This window comes from Dendrobates tinctorius, unplaced genomic scaffold (genome assembly GCF_039654945.1).
Source record: "Dendrobates tinctorius isolate UK_male_01 unplaced genomic scaffold, ASM3965494v1 ptg000003l, whole genome shotgun sequence".
NCBI classification, from domain to species: Eukaryota; Metazoa; Chordata; class Amphibia; order Anura; family Dendrobatidae; genus Dendrobates; species Dendrobates tinctorius.
Window position 1 is genome coordinate 56,853,991 of NW_027361671.1, and position 17,640 is coordinate 56,871,630.

At 43.2% G+C, this 17,640-nt stretch overlaps 1 protein-coding gene across 3 annotated transcripts in view; it reads left to right on the forward strand.

Annotated features, from left to right (window-relative positions):
- The window catches only part of LVRN (laeverin), a 225,498-nt gene that overhangs the window by 113,183 nt on the left and 94,675 nt on the right, over positions 1 to 17,640 (forward strand). For all 3 annotated transcript variants that reach the window (XR_012221962.1, XM_073553307.1, XM_073553353.1), the window contains exon 7: positions 15,897 to 16,040. Coding sequence is in view for 2 of the 3 variants with exons in the window: in XM_073553307.1 (XP_073409408.1) it covers positions 15,897 to 16,040 (144 nt within the window). In the remaining variant the exon portion in view is untranslated. The remainder of the gene's footprint in view (positions 1 to 15,896; positions 16,041 to 17,640) is intronic.

Consider the following 17,640-nt stretch of genomic DNA (forward strand, 5'->3'; position numbering starts at 1 on the left):
CACTGCTCTTACCGTGAAGAACCCTCTTCTATGCTGGTGCAGAAATTGTCTTTCCTCCAAACGAAGAGAATGCCCCCTTGTTCTTGTCACAGTCCTTGGTACAAACAGTTCATTGGAGAGATCTCTGTATTGCCCTCTGATATACTTGTACAAATATATTAGGTCTTCCCTAAGTCTTCTCTTTTCTAGAGTAAATAGACCTAATTTTGATAACCTTTCTGGGTATTGTAGTGAACCAACTCCATTTATCATTTTAGTAGCCCGCCTTTGAACCCTTTCAAGTTCAGTAATGTCTTTCTTGAGCACCGGCGTCCAAAATTGCACACAATACTCCAAGTGTGGTCTGACGAGTGATTTGTACAGAGGGAGAATTATGTTTTCATCTCGTGTCCCCAGACCTCTTCTAATGCATCCCATGACCCTGTTTGCTTTGGTGGCAGCTGCCTGACACTGGGCACTCCAATTTAGCTTCTTATTGACTAAGATGCCTAAGTCTTTTTCCATGTCTGATTTCCCAAGCAGTTTCCCATTTAGTAAGTAATTGTAGCATCTGTTTCTCCTTCCCATGTGCATAACCCAACACTTATCTGTGTTAAACCTCATTTGCCATTTTTCAGCCCAATTCTCCAATTTACTCAGATCTGTCTGTAGTTGCAAACTGTCCTCCTTTGTGTTAACTACCTTACATAGTTTTGTATCATCTGCAAATACTGATATTTTACTGTGTAAGCCATCCACTAGATCATTAATAAATATATTAAATAGTAGGGGGCCCAATACACAACCCTGTGGTACCCCACTAGTAACCCTGGCCCAATCTGAGTATGCACCATTAATAACCACTCTTTGTTTTCTATCACTAAGCCAGCTACCTACCCATCTACACACATTTCCCCCTAGCCCAAGCTTTCTTCTCTTAATTACAAATCTTTTATGTGGGACAGTGTCAAATGCTTTAGAGAAGTCGAGATAAATGACATCCAATGATTCTCCTTGGTCCATTTGAGAGCTTACATCCTCATAGAAGCTGATCAGGTTAGTTTGACAGGAGCGATCCTTCATAAATCCATGTTGATATGGAGTTAAACATTTATTAACATTGAGATATTCCATAATGGTATCCCTTAGAAACCCTTCAAAAATTTTATCCACAACAGATGTTAAGCTTACCGGCCTATAGTTTCCAGGTTCCCTTTTACACCCCTATTTGAATATTGGTACCACATTTGCTTGCCGCCAATCAAAAGGAACAGACCCTGTTTCTGTAGAGTCTTTAAATATAAGGAATAAAGGCCTGTCTATCACATTACTTAACTCCCTTAATACCCGAGGGTGAATGCCATCAGGGCCTGGTGATTTGTCAATTTTAATCTTACTAAGGCACTTCTGCACTACTTCCTGGGTTAGGCAGGTAATACTTAATGGGGAGTTTACATTATCACTCTGCATTTCCCCTGACAAATCCTTTTCCTGTGTGAACGCTGTTGAGAAAAAAGTGTTTAAAACATTTGCTTTTCCCACATCGCTCTCTATGATTTCACCCTCATTGTTCATTAAAGGGCCGACACCATCAATTATAATCATTTTACTGTTAATATAATTAACCCCTTTCTGACATCAGACGTACTATCCCGTCCATGGGACCCGGGCCCCTATGCCCATGGACGGGATAGTACGTCTACCGCGATCAGCGGCGCCCACGTGGTGAGCGCCGCTGATCGCGGCCGGGTGTCAGCTGATTATCACAGCTGACACCCGGCACAATGTGTCAGGGGCGGTCACGGACCGCCCCCGACACGTTAACCCCTTGCACACCGCGATCAAACACGATCGCGGTGTACCAGGGGTTAAAGGGAAGCATCGGCAGGGAGGGGGCTCCCTCCGTGCTTCCCTGTTGTGAGTTCATTTTCCCCTTCACTACTGAGGCCCGAGGAACTCCCTCTTCTGGTGAAGAAAGGTAGTGAGCCTGATTGTCAAACACCTGGGGCTGATGATGATGACTGGCTGAGTGGAGTTAATGACTGGATATAAGGCTGCTGACGCCCTTCTGGCCTGTGGGTGATTTCTCTGTGGACTTCTAGGAAACCAGTCTGATTCCTGCTCATCTAAAGCTAAGATTTCTGCTTTGCCTTTTTGCATTAGTGTTTTGTTTTCCTTGCTTTTCTGGATTCTGCCATTCCCTGCTGGGGTGAGCTGAATCTCCTTTTGCCGGTTGCTCTGTCTTCAGAATATTCCTGAGTACTGACAGCCTTTTTTGAAGCCTAGTGTCTTCAGGGCATTTTTTACTGTCAGTTTGTTGGCTCTTATTTTCATAGGGGTTTTCACGGATTGCAGACAGCAGCCTTCCTGTCCTTTCTTATCTAAGCTAGATTGGGCCCCATCTTTGCTCAGTCTATCTTTCTGTCTGTGTTTTGTTCTTTCTTCTTGCTTCACCGTCATTATATGTGGGGGGCTGCCTTTTGCTTTGGGGTCTGCTCTGGGGCAGTTTAGATTTCCCTTTCTGTCTTTAGGCTATGTAGTCCTCCGGCTGTGATCGAGGGGCCTAGGGCATCGTAGGAGCCCCCCACGGCTAATGCTAGTTGTGTTGATAGGTTCAGGGGTCTGCAATCCGATAGCTGCCAACTTCTCTGGTTTTCTGGACTTAGCTAGCATTTCTATTTTTGCCTCCTACGGTGACTCAATCATAACAGAATCACCCGCCATACCGCAGATCCTAGGGTACTCAATTGCAGGAAAGAATTGTAAAAAAAAAAAAAGGTGTGTATATTTTTTCCTCTATATCTCTGAGGCCATAGGGGGAATTTTTTTTTCTCTCAATGGAGATAAAGCAATTGTCTGATCGTGTGGAGCAGCTCGCTGCGGAAGTGCGGGGAATTTCCGCCTACCTTGCTCATTCACATGCTGCTGAACCAAAGATTCCTACACCTGAGGTATTTTTTGGGGATCGGTCTAAATTTTTGAATTTCAAAAATAATTGTAAATTATTTTTTGCCTTGAAGCATAACTCGTCAGGGAGCTCCGCGCAGCAGGTTAAAATTGTCATCTCTTTGCTGCGTGGCGATCCCCAGGATTGGGCGTTTTCTTTGAAACCAGATGATCCTATTCTGACTAATGTGAACGCATTTTTTCAGGCCTTGGGGTTGTTGTATGATGAACCTAATGCCATTGATCAGGCTGAAAAGACCCTGCTGGCATTGAACCAGGGTCGTGATTCTGCAGAATTGTACTGTCAAAAATTCCGAAAGTGGGCAGTACTTACTACCTGGAATGATAATGCCTTGGCTGCTCTCTTTCGGAAGGGGTTGTCAGAAGCCGTAAAAGATACTATTGTGGGATTTCCTGTTCCCTCTGGTCTTGACGATTCTATGTCATTAGCCATTCAGGTTGATCGGCGTTTGCGCGAACGCAGAGCTGCACGAGAGGTGTTGCCACCTGTTGAACAGATGTCTGAACCTATGCAATGTGATAGAGTTTTTTCCAGAGAGCAGCGTCAGGAGGTCAGAAGGCGTAATAAGTTGTGTTTTTTCTGTGGAGATGCCTCGCATATTATTTCTGTCTGTCCTAAACGCGAGAAACGTTTTGCACACACGTTTTCTGTTGGTGGTGTTCAACCTAAGTTTCTTCTGGCTATTACTCTGATCTGCTCCCTGTCCACATTTTCCGCCAAGGCTTTTGTGGATTCGGGAGCAGCTCTAAACCTAGTGGACTTGGATTTTGCTAAACGTGGATTTCCGATGACACCTCTTCAGACGCCTATCCCTTTGAGGGGGATTGATGCTACTCCTTTGGCTAAAAATAAACCTCAGTTTTGGACCCAGGTGGTAATGCGGGTCGCCCCAGACCATCAAGAAAATTGCAGGTTTTTGGTGTTACATAATCTGCATGATACTATTGTTCTGGGGTTTCCCTGGTTACAAATTCATAATCCAGTTTTGGATTGGAAATCTGTGTCTGTGGCGAGTTAGGGTTGTCGGTGTGCCTTTAGTGAGGCTCTGGTGTTTTCCACCTCTCCTCAGTCGCATGATGTTCCTGATTATTTGGCGGACTTTTATGATGTATTTAGTGAGAATGAGTCTGCGTCTCTGCCTCCTCATAGGAGTTATGACTGTGCAATTGAACTGAGCCCGGGGTGTAAATTTCCCAAGGGTCGGCTCTTCAATTTATCTGTACCCGAGCACGAGGCTATGCGATCCTATATTAAGGAGGCATTGGAGAAGGGTCATATTAGACCATCCTCGTCACCCTTAGGTGCCGGGTTTTTTTTTGTAGCCAAAAAGGATGGATCATTAAGACCTTGTATTGATTATCGTGCTCTCAACAAAATTACTGTTGAATATCAGTATCCGTTACCCCTGATTTCTGATCTATTCTCCAGAGTTAAAGGTGCTTGCTGGTCTACCAAGCTTGACCTCAGGGGGGCGTATAATCTTATTCGAATTAAGCATGGGGATGAATGGAAGACGGCGTTTAATACTCCGGAGGGACATTTTGAGTACCTGGTGATGCCTTTTGGGCTCACTAATGCCCCTTCTGTCTTCCAGTGCTTCATGAACGATATTTTCCGAGATTTTGTCGATAAATTTTTGATTATCTATCTGGATGATATTTTGATCTTCTTCAAGGATTGGGATTCTCATGTGGAACATATTCGGACTGTGTTCCGGATCTTGAGGGAGAATTCCCTGTATGTCAAAGGATCTAAATGCCTTTTTGGAGTACAGAGGATTTCTTTTTTGGGATTTATTTTGTCCCCGTCAACTATTGAAATGGACCTGGCCAAGGTACAGGCCATTTACGATTGGGTTCAGCCCACTTCTTTGAAGGCCCTCCAGAAGTTTTTGGGTTTTGCTAATTTTTATCGGAAATTTATAGCAAAATTTTCTAGTATTGCCAAGCCATTGACTGATTTGACTAAGGCTAGTTTCACACTTGCTTTTTTTTGCAGCGCGTTTTTCCCGCAAAAAAACGCATTGAAAAAACGCATACATAAGCATACAACTGCTGCGTTTTTTTCAAGCATTTTTATGAGCATGCATGAAAAAAACGCAGCGTTTTTATGCGTTTGTATGCGTTTTTAGTGCGTTTTTACCGCGTTTGCGTTTTTTTCCAACATTTTTAGGTGGCCCCTCACACTACCCAAACCATGACTTTACTAACCCTAACCCTGACCCTAACCCTAACCCTAACCCTGACCCTAACCCTAACCCTGACCCTAACCCTTAACCAAATCATACTTAACCCTAACCCAAACCCTAAACCCTAACTAACCCTAACCCTAACCCTAACCCTGACCCTAACCCTAACCCTAACCCTAACCCTGACCCTAACCCTAACCCTAACCCTGACCCTAACCCTTAACAAAACCATACTTAACCCTAATCCTGACCCTAACCCTGACCCTAACCCTTAACAAAACCATACTTAACCCTAACCCTGACCCTAACCCTAACCCTGACCCCAACCCTAACCCTAACCCTGACCCTAACCCTAACCCTAACCCTAACCCTGACCCTAACCCTTAACAAAACCATACTTAACCCTAATCCTGACCCTAACCCTGACCCTAACCCTTAACAAAACCATACTTAACCCTAACCCTGACCCAAACCCCAACCCTAACCCTGACCCTGACCCTAACCCTAACCCTAAACCCCCTTAACTAACCCTAACTCTAACCCAAACCCCTAAATTCAATGGTTAAAAAAAAAAACGCATATGCAAAAAAACGCATACATGAGCATGCCAGTGCGCACATATGCGCATCCATAGGCTATAATGGCCATTTTTAGCGCAAAACGTGCAGGGCCAAAAAATGCAACATGCTGCATCTGGAAAATACCAACGCACACCCCAAAAAAACGCAGCGCATGAAAATCGCATACATGCGCTTACCAGCGCGCAGGTATGCGCACCCATGTTAAATATAGGGGAAAAAACGCATGCGCAGGTATGCGTTTTTTTCCAGCGCTAAAAAACGCAAATGTGAAACCAGCCTAAGAAGGGTGCAGATGTGTTAAATTGGTCTCCGGAGGCTGTTTCTTCCTTTCAGGAGCTGAAGCGAAGATTCACCTCCGCCCCGGTTTTGCGGCAACCTGATGTCTCACTTCCGTTCCAGGTAGAGGTGGATGCTTCTGAGATTGGTGCAGGAGCTGTTTTGTCCCAAAAGGATCCTGTAACATCTAAAATGAATCCCTGTGCTTTCTTTTCCCGAAAGTTCTCTCCATCTGAACGTAACTATGATGTGGGGAATAGGGAACTGTTGGCCATGAAAAGGGCATTTGAGGAGTGGAGACATTGGTTGGAGGGAGCTAAGCATCAAGTCGTGGTCCTCACTGACCACAAGAATTTGATATACCTAGAGTCAGCTAAGCGCTTGAACCCTAGACAGGCTAGGTGGGCCTTGTTTTTTACACGTTTTGATTTTGTGGTTTCTTTTCTTCCTGGAACTAAGAATGTCAAGGCTGACGCCCTCTCTAGGAGCTTCTTTGCTGATTCTCCTGTGGTGACCAAGCCTGCTACCATCTTAGGCGAAGGGGTAGTTCTTTCTGCCATCTCGCCCGATTTGAGACGTGCTCTGGAAGAGTTCCAGGAGGACAAACCTGAGCGTTGTCCCAGTGGAAAGTTGTATGTTCCTGACCAGTGGAAGAAGAGAGTGATGTCTGAAGTTCATTGCTCTGCTTTGGCTGGTCATCCAGGTATTTTTGGTACTAGAGATCTGGTGAGTCGGTCTTTTTGGTGGCCCTCCTTGTCTCGTGATGTCAGGAATTTTGTGCAGTCCTGTGGGACGTGCTCCCGGTCTAAATCGTGTTCTCGCTCTAGTGGGTTGTTGATGCCTTTGCCTGTCCCCAAGAGGCCATGGACCCATATTTCAATGGATTTCATCTCTGATATGCCTGTCTCTCAAAGGATGACTGTTATTTGGGTGATTTGTGATAGGTTCTCTAAGATGGTTCATCTTGTACCACTCCCTAAGTTGCCGTCTTCCTCTGAATTGGTGCCCCTGTTTTTACAACAGGTGGTTCGCTTGCACGGGATTCCTGAGAACATTGTATCTGACAGAGGAGTCCAGTTTGTGTCTAGATTTTGGAGAACTTTCTGTTCCAAGCTGGGAATTCAGTTGTCCTTCTCCTCTGCTTTTCACCCTCAGACCAATGGGCAGACAGAGAGAACAAACCAGACCTTGGAGTCATATTTGAGATGTTTTATTTCTGCTAATCAGGATGATTGGGTTTCATTTTTGCCCTTGGCCGAATTTGCTTTAAATAATAGAGCTGGTTCTGCCACTTTGATGTCACCTTTTTTTTGTAACTTTGGGTTTCATCCTCGATTTTCTTCAGGGCAGGTGGAGCCCTCTGCCTGCCCAGGTGTTGACACTGTGGTGGAGAGAATGCACCAGATCTGGGACCAAGTGGTGGATAAGTTATCTCTCTCCCAGGAAAAAGCCCAGCGGTTTTCCAACCGACATAGGACCATTGGTCCCCAGTTTAAGGTTGGTGATATGGTGTGGTTATCATCAAAAAATATTGCTATGAAGGTGGCTTCTCCTAAGTTTAAGCCTAGATTTATTGGACCTTACAAGATTTTGGAGATTATTAATCCGGTCTCTTTTCGTTTGGCTCTTCCTGTCACATTTAAAATCCATAATGTGTTCCATAAATCTTTGTTGAAGAGGTTTGTTGAACCTGTTGTTCCGGGGGTTGCACCTCCAGACCCTGTATTGGTTGAAGGTAACATGGAATATGAGGTAGAGAAAGTACTGGATTCCCGTCTGGCTAGACGGAGACTCCAGTATTTGGTTAAGTGGAAGGGTTATGGTCAGGAGGATAATTCCTGGGTCTCTGCCTCTGATATTCATGCCAAAAGATTGGTGTGTGCCTTTCATCGGGCTCACCCTGATCGCCCTGGTGGCGTGGTTGAGGGTTCGGTGACCCCTCCTCAAGGGGGAGGTACTGTTGTGAGTTCATTTTCCCCTTCACTACTGAGGCCCGAGGAACTCCCTCTTCTGGTGAAGAAAGGTAGTGAGCCTGATTGTCAAACACCTGGGGCTGATGATGATGACTGGCTGAGTGGAGTTAATGACTGGATATAAGGCTGCCGACGCCCTTCTGGCCTGCGGGTGATTTCTCTGTGGACTTCTAGGAAACCAGTCTGATTCCTGCTCATCTAAAGCTAAGATTTCTGCTTTGCCTTTTTGCATTAGTGTTTTGTTTTCCTTGCTTTTCTGGATTCTGCCATTTCCTGCTGGGGTGAGCTGAATCTCCTTTTGCCGGTTGCTCTGTCTTCAGAATATTCCTGAGTACTGACAGCCTTTTTTGAAGCCTAGCATCTTCAGGGCATTTTTTACTGTCAGTTTGTTGGCTCTTATTTTCATAGGGGTTTTCACGGATTGCAGACAGCAGCCTTCCTGTCCTTTCTTATCTAAGCTAGCTTGGGCCCCATCTTTGCTCAGTCTATCTTTCTGTCTGTGTTTTGTTCTTTCTTCTTGCTTCACCGTCATTATATGTGGGGGGCTGCCTTTTGCTTTGGGGTCTGCTCTGGGGCAGTTTAGATTTCCCTTTCTGTCTTTAGGCTATGTAGTCCTCCGGCTGTGATCGAGGGGCCTAGGGCATCGTAGGAGCCCCCCACAGCTACTGCTAGTTGTGTTGATAGGTTCAGAGGTCTGCAATCCGATAGCTGCTAACTTCTCTGGTTTTCTGGACTTAGCTAGCATTTCTATTTTTGCCTCCTACGGTGACTCAATCATAACAGCCCCCCACGGCAGCGCAATGTGCAGTGCTGCTGCGGGGGGCTCCTTTCCTGCAGGCCCCCGAATCCAAGATGGCGACGGGGGCCTTCGGAGGTCCTGCAGGAAGCTGGCTTCCTCAGTGCCTGCAAAGCACAGGCATGAGGAAGCCTTCGGCACTGCCTGTGACAGATCGCTGATCTGTCACAGTGATCTGTGATGTGACAGATCAGCGATCTATCACAGGACAGTGATGTCCCACCTGGGACTATTTAATAAAGTTAAAAAAAAATAAAAAAAAGTGTTAAAATAATTTTTTTAAAAATCGCCAAATAAATTAGAAAAAAAAAATATATTCCCCCAAATAAATCCATTTTTTGGAAATAAAAAAATACAAAACAATAAAAGTACACATATTAGGTATCGCCGCGTCCGTAACGACCCGGCCTATAAAACTGTCCCTTTAGTTAAACCCTTTAGAGAACCCCTTAAAAAATAAAAATAAAAAACGAAGCAAAAAATAATGATTTATTATCATACCGCCAAACAAAAAGTGTAATAACGCGCGATCAAAAAGACGCATATAAATATCCATGGTACCGCTGAAAACGTCATCTTGTCTCGCAAAAAAGAGCTGCCACACAGCATCATCAGCGAAAAAATAAAAAAGTTATAGCTCGCAGAATAAAGCGATGCAAAAATAATTATTTTTTATATAAAATAGTTTTCATTGCATAAAACCGACAAAACATAAAAAAATACCTAAATGAGGTATCGCTGTAACCGTACTGACCCGAAGAATAAAACTGCTTTATCAATTTTACCGCACACAGAACGGTGTAAACGCACTCCCCCAAAAGAAATTCTTGAAAAGCTGGTTTTTGTTCATTCTGCGTCCCAAAAATCGGAATAAAAAGCGATCAAAAAATGTCACGTGCCCGAAAATGGTACCAATAAAAACGTCAACTCGTCCCGCAAAAAATAAGACCTCACATGACTCGGTGGGTCAAACTACGGAAAAATTATAGCTCTCAATATGTGGTGATGCAAAAACTATTTTTACAATAAAATGCGTCTTTTAGCGTGCGACAGCTGCCAAACATAAAAACCGCCATAAATAGTAAATCAAACCCCCCATTATCACCCCCTTAGTTAGGGAAAAATAATAAAATAAAAAAAATGTATTTATTTCCATTTTTCCATTAGGGTTAGGGTTAGGGCTAGGGTTAGGGCTAGGGTTAGGGTTAGGGTTAGCGTAGGGTTAGGGCTAGGGTTAGGGCTAGGGTTAGGGTTAGGGTTAGGGCTAGGGTTAGGGTTAGGGTTAGGGCTGAGATTAGGGTTAGGGGTGTGTTGGGGTTCGGGTTCGAGTTAGAATTGGGGGTTTCCACTGTTTGGGCACATCAGGGGCTCTCCAAATGCAACATTGCGCCTGATCTCAATTCCAGCCAATTCTGAGTTGAAAACGTCAAATGGTGCTCCTTCCCTTCCAAGCTCTGCCATGCGCCCAAACAGTGTTTTACCCCCACATGTAGGGTATCAGCCTACTCAGGACAAATTGCAAAACAATTTTTGGGGTCCAATTTCTCCTGTTCCCCTTAGGAAAATAAAAAATTGGGGGCAAAAATATCATTTTTGTGGAAAAAAATGATTTTATTTTCACGTCCGAGCGTTATAAACTTCTGTGAAGCACTTGGGGGTTCAAAGTGCTCACCACACATCTAGATAAGTTCCGTGGGGGGTCTAGTGTCCAAAATGGAGTCACTTGTGGGGAGTTTCAATAGTTTAGGTACATCAGGGGCTCTCATTGATCATGTTTGTGGAAAAAATACGATTTTTTTATTTTCATTCCCTGGCATTATAAACTTCTGTGAAGCCCTTGGGGGTTCAAAGTGCTCACCTCACATCTAGATAAGTTCCTTAGGGGGTCTAGTTTTCAAAATGGGGTCATTTGTGGGGGGTTTCCACTGTTTAGGTACATTAGGGGCTCTCCAAAGGCAACATGACACCCGCAGAACATTCCCTCAAAGTCTGCATTCCAAAACGTCACTGCTTCCCTTCCGAGCCCCGACGTGTGTCCATACAGTAGTTTTCTCCCACATATGGGGCGTCAGCGTACTCAGAAAAAGTTGGACAACAACTTTTGGGGTTCAATTTCTCCTGTTACCCTTGGGAAAATAAAAAAATTGGGGACTAATTGATCATGTTTGTGGAAAAAATACGATTTTTTTATTTTCATGCCCGGGCATTATAAACTTCTGTGAAGCCCTTGGGGGTTCAAAGTGCTCACCACACATCTAGATAAGTTCCTTAGGGGTTATCGTTTCCAAAATGGGGTCATTTGTGGGTGTTTCCACTGTTTAGGTACATTAGGGGCTCTCCAAAGGCAACATGACACCCGCAGACCATTCCATCAAAGTCTGCAATCCAAAACGTCACTACTTCCCTTCCGAGCCCTGACGTGTGTCCATACAGTAGTTTTCTCCCACATATGGGGTGTCAGCGTACTCAGGACAAATTAGACAACAACTTTTGGGGTTCAATTTCTCCTGTTACCCTTGGGAAAATAAAAAAATTGGGGACTAATTGATCATGTTTGTGGAAAAAATACGATTTTTTTATTTTCATGCCCTGGCATTATAAACTTCTGTGAAGCCCTTGGGGGTTCAAAGTGCTCACCTCACATCTAGATAAGTTCCTTAGGGGGTCTAGTTTTCAAAATGGGGTCATTTGTGGGGGGTTTCCACTGTTTTGATACATCAGGGGTTTTCCAATCGCGACATGGTGTCCGATCTCAATTCCAGCCAAAAACGTCAAATGGCGCTGCTTCCCTTCCGAGCTCTGCCATGCTCCCAAATAGTGGTTTACCCCCACATGTGGGGTATCAGCGTACTCAGGACAAATTGCACAATAACTTTTAGGGTCCTGTTACCCTTGGAAAAATAAGAATTGAGGGTGAAAAGATCATTTTTGTGGAAAAAATATGATTTTTTAATTGTACAGCTGTATGTTATAAACTTCTGTGAAGCCCTTGGGGGTTCAAAGTTCTCACCACACATCTAGATAAGTTCCTTAGGGGGTCTAGTTTCCAAAATGTTGTCATTTGTGGGGGGTTTCCACTGTTTTGGTACATCAGGGGTTTTCCAATCGCGACATGGTGTCTGATCTCAATTCCAGCCAAAAACATCAAATGGCGCTACTTCCCTTCCGAACTCTGCCGTGCGCCCAAATAGTGGTTTACCCCCACATGTGGGGTATCAGCGTACTCAGGACAAATTGCACAATAACTTTTAGGGTCCTGTTACCCTTGGGAAAATAAAAATTGGGGTGAAAAGATCATTTTTGTGGAAAAAATATGATTTTTTACTTGTACCGCTGTACGTTATAAACTTCTGTAAAGCCCTTGTGGGTTTAAAGTTCTCACCACATATCTAGATAAGTTCCTTGGGGGGTCTAGTTTCCAAAATAGGGTCACTTGTAGGGGGTTTCCACTGTTTAGGTACATCAGGGACTCTCCAAACGTGACATGGTGTCCGATCTGAATTCCAGCCAATTTTGCATTGAAAAAGTCAAACGGCGCTCCTTCCATTCTGAGCTCTGCCATGCGCCGAAACAGTCGTTTCCCCCCACAAATCAGGTATCAGTGTACTCAGGACAAATTGCACAATAACTTTTGCAGTCCAATTTCTCCTGTTACCCTTGGTAAAATAAAAAAAATTGAACCTGAAGTATTTTTTTTGTGAAAAAAAGTTAGATGTTCATTCTTTTTTAAATATTCAAAAAAATTCCTGTGACGCACCTAAAGGGTTAATAAACTTCTTGAATGTGGTTTTGAGCACCTTAAGGGGTGCAGTTTTTAGAATGGTGTCACTTTTGGGTATTTTCTATCATATAGACCCCTCAAAGTGGCTTCAAATGTGATGTGGTCCTAAACATAAAATGGTGTTGTAAAAATGAGAAATCACTGGTCAACTTTTAACCCTTATAACTTCCTAACAAAACAAATTTTGGTTCCAAAATTGTGCTGATGTAAAGTAAACATGTGGGAAATGTTAGTTATCAAGTTTCTTGTGTGCCGTATCTCTGTGATTTAAGGGCATAAAAATTCAAAGTTGGAAAATTGCGAAATTTTCAAAATTTTTGCCAAATTTCCATTTTTTTCACAAATAAACGCAAGTTATTTGAATGAAATTTTACCACTAACATGAAGTACAATATGTCACGAGAAAACAATGTCAGAATCACCGGGATCCATGGAAGCGCTCCAGAGTTATGACCTCATAAAGGTACAGTGGTCAGAATTGTAAAAATTGGCCCGGTCATGAACGTGCAAACCACCCTTGGGGGTGAAGGGGTTAAAGAATAGTTTGGGATTTGTTTTACTTTCCTTAGCAATGAGTCTCTCAGTTTCCACTTTTGCTAAATGTATTTGTTTTTTACACATTTTATTTTTTTCTCTATAACTTTTTAATGCTTCTTCATTGCCTTCTTGTTTTAGCTTCTTAAATGCCTTGTTCTTGTTCTTTATTGCCCTTTTTACATCCTTATTTAGCCACATTGGTGTTCTCCTGTTCCTAGCCCTTTTATATCTGTACGGTATGGCTAGCTCGCAGTGGGTGTGTAAAACTGATTTAAATATTTCCCATTTATTTTCTGTGCTCCTATTTTTGAGGATATTGTCCCAATCAATTCGGTGAAGGTCTTCTCTAAGCTGATCAAACTTTGCTTTCCTGAAATACAGCGTTTTTGTAACCCCCTTCCAGGGCACCTTACTGAAGGGCAAGTGGAATTGTATTATATTGTGGTCACTGTTCCCTAGGTGCCCATCGACTCGTACTTCTGTTATTCTATCTGGCCTGTTGCTTAAAATTAAGTCCAGAAGGGCTGTCCCTCTAGTTGGGCCCTGCACAAGTTGTGACAGATAATTATCTGCAAACCCTGTCTTATGAGGAAAGGTTGCAGGATTTGGGAATGTTTAGTTTGCAAAAGAGAAGACTGAGAGGAGACTTAATAGCTGTCTAAAAATATCTAAAGGGCTGTCACATTGTAGAAGGATCATCTTTATTCTCATTTGCACAAGGAAAGACTAGAAGCAATGGGATGAAACTGAATGGGAGGAGACACAGATTAGATATTAGAAAAAACTTTTTTTTCAATGGAAGTCTTCAAACAGAGGCTGGACAGACATCTGACTGGGATAATTTAGCGAATCCTGCTTTGAGCAGGGGGTTGCAACAGATGGCCCAGGAGGTCCCTTCCAACTCTACGATTCTATGATTCTATGATCCTTGGTCACTGACAGAAATTGGTTTCCTTTCTGAGATACGCAGGTTTCAGTTCCCAGTCTATGTTGTGGTAGTTGAAGTCCCCCATAATAATCACCTCATTGTGATTTGCTGCTTTGTCTATTTGTCTCAATAATAGATTTTCAGTGGCTTATCTTATATTTGGTGGCTTATAACAAATCCCTATGAGGATTTTATTACTTTTCCCTCCTTGTATCTCCACCTATAGAGACTCCACCTCTTCATTTCCCTCTTGTATATCTTCTCTTAGTGTGGGCTTCAAAGTGGACTTTATATATAGACAGACTCCACCTCCTTTCCTTTTTTTACGATTCCTCCTAAACAAATCATATCCATGGATTATTATTATTATTATTATTATTATTATGCATTTATATAGCGCCATTTTTCCATGGCGCTTTACAAGTGAAAAGGGGAAATATAGACAAGTAAAGTAAACATGTGTAAGGCAAGGGACACACAAGTACATAAGGAGAGGGGACCCTGCCTGCGAGGGCTCACAGTCTACAGGGATGGGTGAGGATACAGTAGGAGAGGGTAGAGCAGGTCATGCTGTGGTTCAGTAGACCGAGGATCATTGCAGACTGTAGGCTTGTCGGAACAGGTGGGTCTTCAGGTTCTTCTTAAAGGTTTCCGTTGATGATGAGAGTCTGATGTGTTGCGGCAGGGAGTTCCAGAGTATGGGGGAAGCGCGGGAGAAGTCTTGTATGAGGTTGTGGGAAGAAGAGATAAGGGGGGAGTAGAGAAGGATATCTTGAGATGATCGAAGGTTGCATGCGGGTAGGTAGCTAGAGACCATGTCACAGATGTATGGAGGAGACAGGTTGTGGATGGCTTTGTATGTCATGGTTAGGGTTTTGAATTGGAGCCTCTGGGCGATAGGAAGCCAGTGAAGGGCCTGGCATAGGGGGGAGGCTGGGTAATAGCGGTGAGACAGGTGGATTAGTCGGGCAGCAGAGTGTAGGATGGACTGGAGCGGAGCCAGAGTGCTAGAGGGAAGGCCAGAGAGTAGGAGGTTGTAGTAGTCAAGGCGGGAGATGATAAGAGCATGCGCTAGTGTTTTTGTGGTTTCATGGTTGAGGAATGAGCGGATCCGGGAAATATTTTTGAGTTTGAGGCGGCAGGAGGAGGCAAGGGCTTGGATATGTGGTTTATATGTGGTTTGAAAGAGAGCGCAGAGTCGAGGATCATCCCAAGGCACCGAGCATACGGGACTGGGGAAAGAGAGCAGCTGTTGACATTGATGGATAGGTCTGGTGGAGGGGTAGAGTGAGATGGGGGAAAGATGATGAATTCTGTTTTGTCCATGTTCAGTTTGAGAAAGCGAGCAGAGAAGGCTGAGATAGTAGACAGACATTGTGGAATTTCAGTCAGTAAGGAGGCGAGGTCGGGTCCAGATAGGTAGATCTGCATGTCATCGGCATAGAGGTGATACTGCAAACCGTGGGATTCTATGAGCTGTCCCAAGCCGAAGGTATAGATGGAGAATAGTAGGGGTCCTAGGACAGAGCCTTGGGGAACACCGACAGACAGGGGGCGAGGTGAGGAGGTGGTGTGTGAGAGGGAGACACTAAATGTTCGGTCTGTTAGGTATGATTATAATGTCTTATAAACATATCACAAATGACTTCTTGTAGAAAATGATTATAATGTCTTATAAACATATCACAAATGACTTCTCGTAGAAAATGTGAGGGAATGATGACTGGTTCGTTTCCATTTTATTTCACTGTTATAGGTTAAATCTTAATAAAAGTAAAACTTTTTATTTTAATTAATGATAAAATGTACTCATCACATAGGTGCATTACATTGACAAGTTTACATTACTGTCCAAATATGCACTATATGCTGTATATTTCTCTCCTCAGAATGAGCTATTTATGATGCACAACTTAATAAACATTTTTGAAAAGGACACCCGAGCATCTGCAAGGGCTGTATCTGTGAAAGAAGAAGACATTAATAATGTGGAGCTCATTGATCCATTATTTGATTTCTTCTCCTATAACAAGGTAACATCTAATTAGCAATAATGTTGGCTGTGAAGTTTTTGCATGCGGTATGTACAGTAATCTTTGGCTAAGATTGGATCTAGAAAGACGAGATGTGTTCTTCCACTTAGTGGGATTAACTCCTGATTATGATTATGCATAAAAACTGCACTATGGGAGCCAGGCTCAAGAGTGTAAAATAGAAAATCTCTGTTAGGGCTCACTCACACAACCGTATTTTCGGTCCGAGTGCTGTTGGTGAAAAAGAGACAGCACTCGGATCAATGATATTCATTGGGGCAGTGCAGATGAGCGATTTTTTTTTTCCCTGACCGAATCTGCATGTGAGAAAAATCTGAGCATGCACTAGTTTCTTCCATAAATCGGATGAGACGCACCCATTCATGTCTTTGGGTGCATAAAAAAAAAATCAGATTCCATACGGAGAAACAGTATAGCATCCAATTTTTACAGGTATATTGCAATTCTGTAACATAGGAAACTGTAAATGGTCCTGTAAAAGATTAATGGCTGCTGCTGTAAATAGAGATTTCATATGGACGGAAGACTAGTGAGAACACAATCGTCAGAGTTTTCTGGATGAAATGCTAAGCGATTTTTTTTATACACTCATTTGAGCCTACCCTTAAAATGAGAGAGCAGACAGTAATTAATTTCTGTAAATGTTACAATAATGTGAATATATGGAGTGAAGCAGTGATACATTTATTTAACTGCCATTCTTTTTACTTGGGGCTTTACAGAGACCCATTTTTGAGTATGGTTTTCAAGATTTGAGGGAGTTTGACTGGTCAGGTTCCCTCAAACAACATCACTTATCACTTATTCTATTTAAGGTATTATACCTCCAACTTGGGACCAAAAAAATCACATGCTCAATTCCACACTCTTCTGTTCTACCCCTGATGTCTCCTGCTAGTATCCTGGCATTCTCTTCCAGCAGATGACCAATACAGCTAATCAGCATCCCTTGATTGGCTGCAGCATTAACATTGCATTTGGGAAGGAGGAAAGAAGGAGACTATGGGTATGTGCACACGTTGCGGATTTGGCCCTGCAGATCCGCAGCAGTTTTCCGTAAGGTGTACAGTACCATGTACTGCTGTTTTTCCTCCCATCCCCTCTTCTTCTAGTTTAAAGCCCTCCTGATGAGTGTGGCAAATCTTCTGGTGAATGTGTGTTTCCCAGGTTTTGTGAGGTGTATCCATCGTAGAGGTAATTCACTCCATGGTCCAAGAATCCAAATCCTTGCTGCCTGCAACACCTTCGTAGCCAGTTGTTCACCTCTAGTATCCTATTCCATCTTCTGATGGCATGGCCATCGACTGGGAGGATTGATGAGAAAACAACCTGTACGTTCCGTTCCTTTATTTTCTTTACTAAAATGATAAATGGAGTTGGTTCACTACATTACCCAGAAAGGTTATGAAAATTAGGTCTATTTACTCTAGAAAAGAGAAGACTTAGGGGAGACCTAATATATATGTACAAGTATATCAGAGGGCAATACAGAGATCTCTCCAATGAACTGTTTGTACCAAGGACTGTGACAAGAACAAGGGGGCATTCTCTTCGTTTGGAGGAAAGACAATTTCTGCAC